General features: G+C 45.0%; 1 protein-coding gene across 1 annotated transcript in view; it reads left to right on the plus strand.

The window, feature by feature from the left end:
- Positions 1-14,859, plus strand: part of SFMBT2 (Scm like with four mbt domains 2) — a 121,056-nt gene extending 106,197 nt beyond the window's left edge. Inside the window, exons 17-21 of the mRNA XM_074903524.1 lie at positions 5,071-5,246; positions 6,801-6,973; positions 9,164-9,412; positions 9,568-9,696; positions 11,773-14,859. Coding sequence (XP_074759625.1) covers positions 5,071-5,246; positions 6,801-6,973; positions 9,164-9,412; positions 9,568-9,696; positions 11,773-11,913 — 868 coding nt within the window. The 3' untranslated portion in view covers positions 11,914-14,859. The remainder of the gene's footprint in view (positions 1-5,070; positions 5,247-6,800; positions 6,974-9,163; positions 9,413-9,567; positions 9,697-11,772) is intronic.
- Positions 14,860-15,078: the final 219 nt, after the last annotated feature.

A 15,078-nucleotide genomic window follows, 5' to 3' on the forward strand; every position in this document is an offset into this window, starting at 1 on the left:
TTCCAACACTCCAGTCACAGGAGCCGTCCCACCACGTCTCTGTGAGGCCAGATTGTAGCCCTGCGGGTGTGTGCATGGCTCTAACTCCACTTGTTCATTCCCCATGCTGCGTGCGTTTGCACAGAGGCATTTAAGCTGGGCCCCCAGTGAAGCTGACTGACTGACTGGAGGGGCTGGAATTCCTTTGTGCTGCTCTTCAGGCGCTCTCCTGCTGACCTGGGATCCTTCTCCAGGCTCTGGGCATCTATTGCTGGCACTGGAAGTTTCCTGATGCCTGGAAAAAGTCAAACATCACACCCCTTCTTAAGAAGGGCAAGAAGGAGAATCCAAGTAACTGTCATTCCTGGAAGGCTATTAGGCAAATTCTCCTGGAAGCCATTTCCAAGAACATGCAGGACCAATTGGTGACTGCCAAGAACATGGATTTACAAAGCATGGATTTACAAAGGGCAAGTTGTTCTGGTTTGGTGGTTGAGGGAAAAACAGTGGAAGTTATTTATGTTGATTTTAGCAAGGCTTTTGGCACAGTCTCTCATAGTGTCCTTATAGCCAGGCTGTGGCGATGTGGATTGCACATGTGTGTGATGAGTGGAAAGTTGACTGGACAACTGAGCCCGAAGGGTTGCAATCAGTGATTGCAAGAATCCAAGTGGCAGCCAGTTATGCACAGTGCTCCTCAAAGGTTAGTACAAAGCTATGGCTCATACGATCTAGTTTGTCTTCCACATCAGCTCTGCCACATACTTTTTGAGGCACTGCAAAGGTGAATTAGTGTGACCATGTGGCCTTCTGCACCAAATACTGAAGAGAGAAGTCATTAGGACCAGTGGAATGACTTAAACCCTTTATTTCCATAACCAGGAGGAGACTTAACAAGACATGTCCTTACAACCAGGACAATTCCAGAGCCCTTTCTGAATCCTGTTTTCAAGAGTAGAAAATGTCACTGGAGGATTAAATAGCTTTGGAGGAAGGTAACTTCTCATGTTTGACAGACTTTAAGCTAGGAAGACAAATCAGAAATTTATTGCCAAAGAACAGATAGGAATTTTTGGTTCCCTAAAAGGAAGCTGAGGCACTTAGCCACTGAGTTGTTCAACCGAGTCTCAAGTATTGTCAGAACCGTGGACTGAATCCTTATGATGAGACACATGAATATGAGGGTAGTTTTAGTGTTCTTACTGTTTGAAGTGTCTTCAGCACAAGAGTTTCCATGTCATCACCTAAAGGACACGTGGACAAGTGCCAGGTCCTGCCCTTGGGCCACAACAACCCCCTGCACGGCTACAGGCTCGGGGAGGGGTGGCTGGAGCTGTCTGGGAGAGAAGGGTCTGGGGGTTCTCATTGACAAGCAGCTGAACAGAAGCTGGCAGTGTGCCCGGGTGGGCAAGAAAGCCAACGGCATCCTGGCTTGTGTTAGAAAGAGTGTGGCCAGCTGGAGCAGGGAGGTGACAGTCCCCCTGTGCTCGGCACTGGTGAGGCCACACCTGGAGGTTGTGTCCAGGTTTGGGCACCTCAATCCGAGAGAGATCTCGAGGGGCTGGAGCGAGGGCAGAGGAGGGCAATGAGGCTGGGGAAGGGCTGGAGAATCAATCCTGTGAGGAGGCAGGGCAGGAGCTGGGAGTGTTCAGTGTGAGGAGGAGGAGGCTGAGGGGAGCCCTCATCCCTCTCTGCAGCTCCTGACAGGACATTGCAGAGAGGCTGGGGTTGGGCTCTGCTCCCAGGGGATCAGGGACAGAACAAGGGGTAATGGCTGGAAACTGCCACAGGGGAGGGTCAGGCTGGGCATGAGGAAAATATTTTTCCCAGAAAGAGTGGTCAGAGAGTGGAATGGGCTGCCCAGGGAGATGGTGGAGTCCCCATCCCTGGGTGTGTTTAAGGGCCGTTGGGATGAGATGTTGGGGGATAGCGTGTAGGGGAGAACTTTGTAGAGTCGGGCTGATGGTTGGGCTCGATGATCCCAAGGGTCTTTTCCAACCTGAATGATTCTGTGATTCTGTGATCACATGATGGTCCTTAACTGGAGCTCCTAGAGGGAATTTTGTTCTCATGAACCTCTGATCTATTTCATCAAAGGAAGCTTCAACAGAAACATCATATCACCAGCAAAGTGCTATTAGCTTAATATTTTTGCTTATGGATTAGCAAAGACCCCAGTATGTTTTGCATGGGAGTTGTTTCAGCCATAACCATTTCTCCAGTTTTTGGGATCGGAGCGCAGAGAAAGGGGGAAAGAAAAGGAAGATTTCTTCGGCTTCAGATGACAAATCATTTTAAAAAGAACAGTGATTTCTATGAAAACTGAAAATGTTGTGCTCGACACACTGTTTTTCAAGTTGCCAGTGCTGCCATTCTGTGCATGCAGGTTACTGCTTACAAGTGGTTGGGAAGATAGGAGTCCTAGTATGAAAACATCAGTGAGAGTATCAGTAGTTGGTAAATTTTTGAGTGATGCTAATGGAAAAGGATTTTCTGATTATATCCAAAAGAACTCTTTCCACATGGCTGTCCTAGAACAGCTCAGATTACACTTGGTGGTGTTTGTGTTAAAAATTTTTAGCGTGTGAGGAATATGGAAAATATTAGTAGAACCTGGTTTACAGTTGAAAGAGGTGTTGCCAGAGCCAAAATAATGTAAAAAATATTACTGCGGCCAGTACTAACACCTTGGGTTATTGAAACTGATTGCTGCCGTCATGTTGATCTCCATTTTGCCATCCATTCTGTTAACTGCTATGTGTGTTGCATTCAGACCAGACTGTGAAATCAGTCAGTAGTTAATTTTCCTAGTTTCATCTTTTTTCTTTCACCAAGCACTTTAGTACAACGGGTCCTTTCTGGGCAGCCAAACACAATCAGAAGCACACAGTTAGAAGAAGTCAGCCATCCTTGAATAATACCCATCAGGCAGCTTTCTCAGCTTATAAGGAAGAAGATCAAGAGGAAATTTGATTACAGTGCTTTTGCAGGAAAACAAAACCAGATGCAGCCGTTTCATCCTAGTGGTGAAAGTCAGAACAAGGACAAATAAATGTAAGTTAAATCCAGGAATATCCAGAGATAAAGTGAGGCATAGGCTTCTGAGGCATAGGTACAGGTGCTCCTGCTGCCATTCTTCCAATGTGGAGACCCTCGAGGGGAAGCTGGTGGTTTTCTGGAAGTGATGCTGTAGTCCAACCAAAGTTGTTGGGGTTCAGGTGAAGGTAATGCAGTGAAATTCTGCAGCTTGTCACAGGAGTCAGACTTACTGACCTAATGGTCTAGGCCATCACTAAACCTAATGGCTCCTGGAGAAGTAATAATGGCAGGAGTCTTTTCAAACACACTGAAAAGAAATATATAATGTTTATAAGCAGATATATTTAAATGCCTGTGGGATGTGTTCTTTTGATAGGAGTCCAGGTTTGTCACCATGACCTGGGGTTCTTGGTTGGGCACCAAGTGGGGTATCAGAGCCTGGTGCCCTGCAGAAACACTCATTTAGGTTCTGGAAGAGTTTTGTGTTGAGGTGATACTTCGGATCCAGTCTTTCACGACATGAGGATGGTTGGACTGGGCAGGTCTCAGATCAAGTTTCATTTGGGTGCCCCTCTCTAAACACTTTGTGTACCACAGTTTCAAACCCTTTTCCCATACCCCAGTGTTCACAGAAAGAGGGTTTGGGAGGGAGAGCAGCAAAAGGTGGTTTCTCAGTTGCTTTGCACAACTGGGTAAAACATTCAGAGAGAGGTAATTGGGTCTGGGCACATGCTGTCTATTTTAACTCTCAGGCCACGTCTTCTTTGTTTTGCCTTCTCCTCCTCTTCCTCTTCCATATCTGACTTATCAGCAGCCGATTCCCTGCTGGGGAATTGTGGATCTTAATGCATTACAAATGCTTTGTCTCATTTTTCCTGACGACTGTATCTTTGTCTTTCATTGCCTCTCATCCAGTAATCTTTCTTTCACTGCCTCTCCCTCTTTTTCTTTTGTGTGTGTTACTTTTCTCTCCTCTAAGCACATTTATAATGCCTTAACACCAGGCGTTTGCATGATTGTCTCTTGTGTAGCATTCCTCAGGATGTGCAAGAGATGTTTTAAAAACCTTATCTCACTGTTTACAATAGCTTGGTGCTGCTGTTTAATAAATTATGGGGATAATTGGTTTTTCAGAGTTCACATCTACAATGTATTACAGCAGGGATGTAACCGTATCTTTCTCAGCCATTTATCGCTCAGAAACAGTTCATATAAAACCCTGAAATAAATGTTTTAGTAGCACATGGATAACAAATTTAAGACAAAACTTTCATTGCAGATTTCTACTCTAAGCATTCCCTGTAGGAATCGGTTTTTAGGGCCTTTTGCTGCAACCCCATTAAACAACTCAAGAGACTCCTGATTAGTTCCTTGGGTTTTGTATTGCCCACATCTCATAGCGGTGAAGTCATCTGGCCCCTGTATGGCAGACACTACAGTTTCACTTAGATACTTCTACACGGTGTGTGCATCCCCGTAACCAGTCGGCACAATAAAACTGTCGTCTTGTGAGATGGAACGTGATACGAGAGCTGCCTTGAGAAGGGTGGCAATGGAGAAGACCCAAGGGTGTATTGGCACTTAGAGAGATGGTCTCCAGTGCAGCTGAAACACAGGGTGGTGACCAGAAGTCTCTGCAAGGCATATAAGCTGCTCATCACATGTCAATATATGAAGAAAGACTACATCCCTCTCCCCAAAACTTTCCATCAGTTCATAGTATGGGCTTGCTGTCCTGTGTAGTATCCTCACCAAGCCTGCTGTGATTTTTTTCCACCTCTTGCTGTATCTACAGATATATCCAGTCTGCACATGCGTTCTTTCCCAAATCTTGTCCGCACCTCTGTTTCATTTCACCCCACCTTTCCTTCCTCAAGCCCATTTGAAATGGAGCCACTAAAACAAGTAGACCTATTCTGCCTGCCTGCCTTCCCAAGAAAGATCCTCTTCCAAAAGTGATTAGAGAAGGTTTCTCCCTAACAGGAGGGTCTGGGCTGCAGCACTGAAGGACATCACTTGATTGGTGACATGGGGTGTTGTGCTCTTTTCTAGATACAGAGGGAAGACGTACAGGGCGACTGTTAAGATTGTGCGTACATCGGATCAGGTAGCGGATTTCTGCAGAAGAGTCTGTGCAAAGTTGGAGTGCTGCCCCAACTTGTTCAGTCCTGTGCTGGTGGCTGAAGTCTGCCCAGAGAACTGCTCTATTCATACTAAAACCAAGTACAGTGAGTATTGGCCAAAATGCTTCTTGTTGCTAGCTGGAAGTCAGAGCAGTGGGAGACTGCATGAGCTAGTGGTGAAGAACAGTTGTGTAATACATTAATATTGAGTAGGATTCATCTCACCTGAGAGCAGTTACTTAATCCTGACTGGGCCACCATAAGCTCCCTTACTGTTCTGCACAGAGAAATAGGCATCTTTAAAAAAATATGTCCATCTCACTCCATCCTAATATATGTGTTTGAAAGTCATTACTTTTTGGAAGTCTTGACTTCTCTTCATATGCAAAGTTAATATAAGGAGCACATAAAAGGAACAAGCAGTGGCCAGCTAAGATTTAAACTGCTACATCTGAGACAGCTTTGTTAGGTGAGATGAATCCTGTCCTGCTCCGTGAAGAGTTTCCGGCATACTCACCAGCACAGGCCAGTATCATGATACTGAAGTTCTGGCAGGAGTTTGGGAGAACTGACTCTCTTTGCTCAGGATGTTTAATATTTAAACATGTTTCTACCTACTCAGGGAGGCTGAAGTTAGGCATGTGTGCCACAGTTTTTTGTTGTCAATGTTACTGATATTATTGACTCTTAAATGTATCAGGAAAGTGGATGTGAGTGCTGTCCTTCTTCCTCTAAGGTTGCAAGAAACAATGTTTGATTTAAACCAATTAACTTCTCTTTGATGCGAGAGTAGAAGGAGAAATGGGTGCAGGGAGATATTCTGATCATTGAATATGGGTTTTTATATAAGTCTATACATGAGCTCCTACCTCCCACCGGTAGCAAATGAGGAGTAGAGCTGGAGGAGTACAGCTAGGGGAGCTCCAGCTCAGAATAGTTTCATCTCAGAGTTGGTGGTGGTGTGTGGTTGGAGGAATTGTTCCTCAAAACTCCACGAAAGGCTCAGTTCAGTTATGAACTTTGACATGGGTGCTAAGTGCTATTTTAGTTGTCCCGGGATACCCAAGATGGTGAAGGGCAGAGTATCTGTCAGCCCCAGAGGATGCTCTGGAGCATGTCAGAAGGCATCTAATGTCAGCACCTAGTGTAAGGTCAGAGGACTCTCACATCCTTCATTTCAACTTGGGCCACAAAATAGTTGAAGGTAATAAAAACCTGTTCCTTTCTGCGTTGAACAAACATACATAATTCAGTATAGCTGGCCCTCTCCACTCTCTGCTGAAAACATTAGCAGCTGAAAGTGTATCCAAGACTCTTAACTCAAGGAGAAGGGTATTGGATCTGAAGCATGCTGGCCTCTTTCCCTCCAAATCACCGCTTGGCTTAGTGGAAGCTTTTCCTGAGTACATATTGTAGGGTTAAATTCTAAACTCCTCACTCATCACCAATAAATATGTATACAAAAGAGCTGTAACACTCTGTGCTAGTCCAAGATGACATCTTATATTTACACTGGACATTTTTTCTAAATCAATGTATTTTCAAGTTTCCCCTAAAAGTGCACCTAGAGTGCAGTACTGAAGCAGTAGCAATAAGCAAGCCAAAGTTTTCTTCTTGGTGGTTAACGTTTTTAATGGGTATTTTGCTTCATTTCTCCAGCTTATTATTATGGGAAGAGGAAAAAAATCATTAAACCACCAATTGGAGAAAATAACAACATGAAAAGTGGACATGTCAAGCCAGCCAGACGTAGAAAAAGGCGGAAATCCATCTTTGTGCAGAAGAAAAGGAGATCGTCAGCTGTTGATTTGAATGCTGCAGGCTCTGCAGAGGTATGTATTGCACCTGGATAAATCAGCAAAAGCCCCTTGGTGTTTTTTTGTCCTCCCATCTGTATCTTCCTTTTGAGGGACTTCACAGCAAACCTTAACACTTCCATTTGAGTCACTCCTTGCTACTCTGTTCTTCTTGGGTCAGACTGGTTTTACTGGGACACTTTGGGGACTTTTACCCTTGTCCATTCTAGAGTTGGGAAATGGAGGTTTCGCTCCCACCTTCATAATGCTCGTTAGCTAACATGCTGTCTAATAGTTTATCTTTGTTTTCCTTTGCTTCCTTACAAGACTGTAGGCAGGCAGATGAGCCCCTTAGATGCTTTGCACAGCATCTGGCAGAGTGAAGGAGGTCTGTAATCCACATCTAGGATCTCTTAAGTTTTATGATAAATAATAATAACAACTCATTGGCCATTGTGGTTTCAAGGGCTTTCATTTTTTCATTACCCATTCATAATATTTTTGGCTCACAACGTGAAGCAATAGATATTCTAGAAGCTTTAGAAAACAAGCAAATTATTTTTGTCCCAAATATACGGTATTTGAGGCCTCAATCTTTGCAGTATGCCGTGTGATATGACAGGTCCCAGCTTCAGCGAAGTTTCGTGTCCAAATACAACCTGAAGCAGACTTAGCAGACTGTTCCCAGGTGGTTTTCCCATGATAGTAATGACAAAATTCAGTGTGGTTTCCTTTCCTCAGCTGAGTGCCAGTGATTGCTGCTTTGTGCGATGTGAAATAAAACTGATTTACTTAAATTCCCTCTACTTGAACTGGAGAGGGATATTTTAGTCAGCTTTCAGTTGATTGCTTTGCATCTTCATGACTTGGTCCTCATTTAGATGTAGTTCTGCTTCATTTCCTTAGATTATACCTGCTTCAAAGGAATTTAAACTCATGTTAAGCCTAAATCACCCATTAGCCAAGTTTTTCAGCCTTTCAGACAATATAACTAACTTTGTCTAAAATTGCTCTTTCGCTTAAGACCTAAGCATATGGCTTGGATGCATGCTCACACTTTGATCAGAACTAAGCTGTCGAAGCCATTTGGGCCGCTTATGTATATATAAACTTGAAAATACACATTTTCCATCAGTTGGTGTGTGCTTGCAAGTGCTATGTAACAGAAGTAACAAGAATCTGGTATAATATCCTTTAAGTGGAAATCTGTGCTTCACCTTCAGCAGTTAGGTGTTGGGCTGAAAGCAGGGAAATCTGGGTGAAATCCTCTGTCCTGAGTTTTACAGAAATTCCAGCTAAGAAACTAAGTACAAGTATGGACTTGTACATCTCGATATTTTTGAAAGGCGCTGAAATGGCTTACAAGGAGCAGCTGAGGGAACTGGGGGGGTTTAGTCTGGAGAAGAGGAGGCTGAGGGGAGACCTCATCGCCCTCTACAGCTCCCTGACAGGAGGGTGCAGAGAGCTGGGGGTGAGTCTCTTTAACCAAGTAATAAGTGACAGGACAAGAGGGAATGGCCTCAAGCTGCACCAGGGAAGGTTTAGACTAGATATTAGGAAGCATTTCTTTCCAGAAGGGGCTGTTGGGCATTGGAATGGGCTGCCCAGGGAGGTGGTGGAGTCCCCATCCCTGGAGGGGTTTAAGAGTAGGGTTGACCCAGCACTGAGGGATCTGATGTAGTTGGGAACTGTCAATGTTAGGTTAGTGGTTGGACTGGATGATCTTCAAGGTCTTTTCCAACCAAGATGATTCTGTGATTCTGTGAAATTTCCTTCCTTTCAATACCAGTGACACCTATGACAATTTGAAGCAAGGTGAAGGTTTAAATTCAAGCCTGTTTCTGGGTTTATTTCATCTCAAGCAACCTGAGTTTCCCTTTATCCTTTTAGTATTTTCCATTTCCCTTTCTCACGCACATCTGCAGTGCCAGAAGGTTAGAGATGCAAGCCCAAAGGAGGAACATTTCATGCCAGATGAGTTATTGCCATTGACCTTTTGTTAGAAACAAAAATTAATTTGTCCTCCATGTATTTTTTCCTTCTATGTTTCGTAACAAATCTAAACTGAGGGCTAATCTACTTAGCACTGTAATGAAAATGAGATAACTCGGTTAAAATAAATGTTACCCTGGACTGGCATGGGCACGGGTGTGCAGTCTGACCTAGTGCCTTTCGATTTGCTGCTGTATTAATCTCGAAGCCTGGATCCTGTTTCTCCTTGTGCAGGAGAGCGAAGATGATGAGCCAGACGCAATGGAGGATGAGACGGGAAGCGAGGAAACCAGCTCAGAGCTTCGGGATGACCAAACAGATACCTCTTCTGCTGAGGTCCCCTCTGCCAGGCCCCGGCGAGCGGTCACCTTGCGCAGCAGCACCGAGTTGGACAGACCTCCTCCTGCGGAGAGAGCCCGACGGAGCCGGAGGCCACAGCCCCACTCCTACGGCGAGGCGGAGAAGTGTGCACAAGTCAAGGAAGTGAGTATGTCCATAGGCTTTCACTCCCAATTAATAGCAGTCTTCTTCCTAAATCAACCTTCAGTGACAACCCTTCCTCATCTGGGGAGGGAATCCCTGCTCTTGTTCTCCACACAAAGTAGTTTTTTTTATGAGAGATTTTCTGTTTTTCTTAGGAAATTAAGCAAGAAGAGGAAGAAAAGCTCATCCTGGACAGTAACCCATTGGAGTGGACCGTGACTGACGTTGTGAGGTTTATTAAACTGACCGACTGTGCACCCCTTGCCAAAATATTTCAGGAGCAGGTAGAGTTTTTCATGTTAACTCTTCTCTTTGTGTCTGTGGTGCTTATTCACCTCACACACAAAAAAAGAGCAGCACATACCACCTTGCTAGCTTTGACAAAGAGATTATGATCAGACTTGAGATCCCCTCAGGCCAAGTTGTAGTACAAATTTTGGCAAGGCACGGAAACCCTTGGAAACTTGAATCAGAGCCTTGCCACGTCCTCAGAGAGACTAGAAACACCCCAGCTGGAGTGCTTGTGAAAAACAGGAGGTTTAGACCTTGTTCGTGCCAATGTCCACAGCACCAGCCTGGTGTCACACAGGCACCTCAGCATACCAACAGATAGTGTTATTTGGTACCTAGCAAGCTGTGTCTCCTAGCCACATGGTTTCACCCTATTTTAAAATATTGGCCTGGGAAGCACAAAAGTGCTGCTTGCACCTAAAACTGGCTGCCTGAATTTTGTCACTTAACACCTAGATGCTTCAAGTATGTAGACACCTAGTTCCCATCTACATCCCTCTGAAGATCTGGCAGTCAGGCTCTTGGATGACCTAATTTTGGGAGATGCTAAGCATCTCCCTGTTAAGCAGACAGGTTTGCAGGGGCAGAATCCAATGCTCTTCATCTCAAGTCAGTGTGAACGTGTAAAATTTAGATAGAAACAGCCATTCCTTGACTAATGAGTAACAGCTGCTGCTCAAAGTAAAGGGCAGCGCTAAGAAATCATAGTTAGAAAGAAGCAAGTGTGGTTTATTAGGGCGTAGATGATGGCAGTCAGTGCTATGGCCAACTGCACATTGACCTATCTCTGATTCTTCACCACGAATAACTCTGTACCCGAGTACAGCTGCTTTCACTGGGAGAAGTTGAAGTGAGAGTCTAGAGCAGGGCTGAACACTCCATAGCTGTAGTCACTGCGTTGCAGCGTGCTCTGACCGTTTGTTAATCAGCCTGGAATAACGCCAGGGCTTGGAAGCCAACCCTGTCTCTCCTTTGCCAAAGAGTTTTATGGGGACTTTAATCGAACACAGATGACTGGAGCTTTTCCTTGTGATTTGCAAGGAAGCTCTGGTGCAATGGGCCGTGCCATCAAGCTTCAGTGGAGGAAGAACCTGAGCTGTGGACAGTCCTGATCAAAGCAGTGCTTAAGGCGTCCAAATCCTCCTCGTGTTTAATGCTGCCTAATCAGGGCCGGCCTGGGGAGTTTTATGTTGCCTGTGAGTTACAGTTCTTTTCTGCACTTCGACTCTGATCCTTCCTCAGGGGTAAAAAGCAGTTTTTGTAGCCTGCTCGTCTGCTTCTCAGTCCATTAAAGAATTAAGAGGGCTTGAGCTCTTAATTACGAAGAGGATCCTAACCAGCACAATAGCCAACAGAAATCCCTAATAAAATGGCTTTTGTCTGGGGTGCTAGTTGATGGAGTTTGGTGCATTGATAGGCCTGAGCAAAGGATGTGATCTCCAGAGGTCCCTTCCAGCTCACACCATTCTGTGATTCTGGGACTTTAGAGAGTGCAAGGGCTCCGGGTGGTCCAGGCCCCTCGGTCTTGGTTGTTCAGCAGCTGAAATGGAACAGGGCAGGTCCTGGGTGGACCAGGGGGCATGGCGTGAAGCAAGGCAGACATAAATCTTTGCAGAACAAGTCACGGGCCAAAAGAAGTGGGAGAAAGGTCTGACTGATGTGGGACCCGCATTAGTTTCTCCATTCATCTTCCTCCTGTGTCTCCTGGTGTGCTCCCTGCAGCCTCCCCCTTGTTTCAGTTCTTCAGTCATAAAATGGGACTAGTCAGGTCTCTGTGGACCCTGCAGAGTTTCTGTAGAAGGTGATCCTGCATTTCAGCAGCTGGCAGGCTTTTTCCAAACTGGGGGCAAGGCGAGAGCCTACGAAAACACACTAGACAACTTTTGAAAAAGCATGAGGTATCACCAAGAAAGGAGGTGGACAGCATCAAAGTGGGAGAAGAGGGCAGAGGACAAAACTACCTTTAATTTTGGGGGCAAACTTCGCTTCTTGCTTTTCCAGACCTAGTATGCTTTCTGCCCTCTGGAGTCCACAAACAAACCCATTTTCCCTGTCTTTTTCTTCCCCAGGACATCGATGGCCAAGCCCTTCTGTTGCTGACACTGCCCACGGTGCAAGAATGCATGGAGCTGAAGCTTGGTCCAGCCATCAAACTGTGCCACCAGATCGAGCGAGTAAAAGTTGCTTTCTATGCACAATACGCCAACTGACTGCACTTCTCCATTTCTTTCTGTTCTCCTTCTTGTTCCCTCTCTTTTTTAACATTTCAGCTTGTTCAAGGTTTTGGGTTTTTTTTCCCCTACCCCTTCTCTTTTCCAAGAACACGTGGAATTGGAAGCACTGGGAATTGAATCTGTAGGGAAGAAAAAAATAACCCACAACTGAAAACTAGCAACAAATTGAACTAATTTTTTTGTACTTGTAAAGCACACTGAAAGACTGCTGGCATTTCTCCTGTGAGCCTCGCCAACCCGTTACGCAGTGGTGAAGGCCAGCACGGATCAGATGGTTTGTCATTCATTAAAACAAAGCTACCGATGGCAGACATTCCTAAGGAGAAGGGATGGACATTTCCAGATGATGGTGGTTTGTCTAGGCCAATTTTTGGACATGAACATTTCTTTTAGCCAACTCTGACACACTTCTTTCATATTGAAATATAAGTGATCATTTGTAGCATTACCTGGGGTTTACTGCAAATTTGATCTTAGTGATCAATGGGCTTTTTTTCTGCCATCTGTCTTAGAAAAGGAAAAAAGTGTTATACCAGTCGTACGCTGTTTGTTATTCTTGAGTGATTTATGAAAGAGGACTCAACTGATGGTCTCTGTATGGTATCAGACAAAGCTGCAGCGAACTGACAGGGGTGCAACAAGACCCTGAGCTGCGCTGGCTGTGCACAATAAGCTGAATGTCTCTGTGCCCAGAGCTGTACAGTACTGCCTTCTTGTACAGGAACATGCATGAAAGCTTTCCCAGTCAAGCCCATGCTCTTAAATCCAAGTCACTTAAAAGACCTGACTTTGAGCCCCACAGAGTAAAAACAAAAAGACTATTCAGATGTAATGATGAGACTGTTGAGTGAATGCTGGTTTCATTTGCACCTTCATGAATGCTAAGTGGGAATAAAAAAGCATCAATCTTTCCAAGCTGCATATACCATGGTGCTTTAGACCAGCTGAGGATCTGGCCCAACACAGTCTATATACAGCCCCCAGTTTGTCTCAGTGCCACCCTGGCTAGTGAAACTGGGGGCTTGCTTCATGCCAAGCAGTGTAAGCACCAGAGAGGGTGAAAAAGCGGGTCAGGCACCTCGGGTTTGCCTCAGTTGTGTTTATAGGAGAAGTATTTCCTGTTTGAAGGGATGTATGGCCCCATTAGTCCCATGTGTTGAGCCTGAATTTGCTGTAACTCAGCAGAGGTTGGCGGCATCAAAATGATGTAAAATTTTCCCAAAAGCAAGAACTGGGACCAAGTCTGAATTTTGCTCTGACTTCAAGGTGCAAGTGAATCCTTCCTTCAAAAACTGAATTGAATGGTTCATGCTGAGTTTTAGCCCGATTTCATAGGAAACCACTGACTTTGGCAGACTTCTGTTCTCAAATCATAAACAGACCCCTGTTCCCTGGCCTCAGGGAACTGTTTGGAAATTGTACACAGCTCTGTTAGAATGCTGTGATGCCAAAGCCCACTCAGTGAAGACCTCTTCAAAAAGAAATGTCATTTCTAGGCCTAAATCTGAAGCCAGCGCTTATGGCCAGATAACCTCCACCCTCAAGCACATACCATATGGTGACGGATCAGTAATTCTGCTGACCACCGTGTGCCCAGAAGAACCTACAGACTTAACAGCAGGCTATGGCTGCTCCTTTCTCCTTCATCAGTTTCTTCTTTAAATTCTTTGGATTAAGGGGAGAAAGCCTCAGAAATAGATATTCTGGACTACATCAGAATCTGCCATAGAGCATGTGTTATGCAAGAAGTATTGACTCTGTTTGCCATGCATCACTGGGGAATTTCTAGTCTGTCTTTCAGTGAGTTTCCTGATTTGCCACTGACAAATGGGATGGGTGCAACCACTGCAGGCATGGGCCAGATCCTGCCAACTCCTGAGACTTCATCAGTAATTTTCTTACATGGGAGATCAGCAGGACTGGATCTGTTCTCAGCTCTTGTCTTGTACTGACGATCTTGTTGGTCGAGTTTTGGTCAAGTGTTGGTCGAGAAGGGAAAAGTAGTCACCTCTGCATCAAATGGTTTTCTTTTGTTTCTCAGAAATCCAGCAATAGGGTTCTGTAGTGGTGCAGACATACAAAAACTGTGTTTTCGACTGGATTTCCTACTGATAGTAGCAGTGGACTGTGACCATGCAACTGGTTTGATAACTAATTTGGATCCCTCTTAAGGTCCCGTAAAAATGTTGCTCCTTGTTTCGTTTCTGAAGACAAAAGGATTGTGCCCAGCAAAATGAGAGCACAGCTGAGACAGAGATGGAGGGTGCTTCTCCCAGCTCCTCCTTGCTTCAGCCCAGTCCCTCCGGTGGCTTGTACGACATCTGTCAGCAGGAGATAGCTCCCAAAAGACTGCTGTCAGGAGAACTGACGTATGAGGACGTTTCAAGGAAGGAAAGCAGAATGGCTGTTCGCTAAACAGCATCCCAGCGCTGATCCTTTGCTTACCACATCCACCTTCTCCTGAGCATCCTTTGCTGCTCTGATGTTCTTGGAGTTTCTGGGATTTGTCAGAGACATTTAACACTTCCTGGGACATGTTGCAAAAACGTCACGGTTTTCTCCATCAGCCTTGTAACTGTAGATATTCTTATGGCAGCTAAGTACTCACGGAGGCACGGCTGGGGAGCAGACAGCTGCAGTCTCTGAGAGCAACCAGCTCTGATGTTTGCCAAGCAGGGGATGGGTGAAGCATTGAGCCCAGCACATGGGAGTCTTTACTGATTGTTCAGGGAAGTTAAAACGTATTTAAAACTCACCTATTAAAACAACAACAAAAAAAAGAGTTTTAATTTTATCTTGCGCCGGCTCTTTTATTTTCTCAGGTTTCTCTCTCCTCACCATTTGTCTTTCAATTTTTGTCTCATTTATCACTCTGTCCTTTCAGAGAGGATAATATCCTAAAATTACCTTGGGTGGTAAATGCTTTATTATTTCTTCTAGTCTGCAGGATGGAAAGAAATAGGGGATTGGGCTACAGTTATCTGTTGCACTGATTGCCATCCAGAAAAGCTGGAGCTGAACTTCTTAGGCAGTTTCTTAAGAAAGTGGAAAACAGTGTGTAGTTCAACTGGACAGTATGCTTGGATTGTCACTTACAGCTTGAGCAGAGATCAGAAGGAACTACTTACTCTTGCTTGGACA

Source organism: Athene noctua, chromosome 3 (genome assembly GCF_965140245.1).
Source record: "Athene noctua chromosome 3, bAthNoc1.hap1.1, whole genome shotgun sequence".
NCBI lineage: Eukaryota > Metazoa > Chordata > Aves > Strigiformes > Strigidae > Athene > Athene noctua.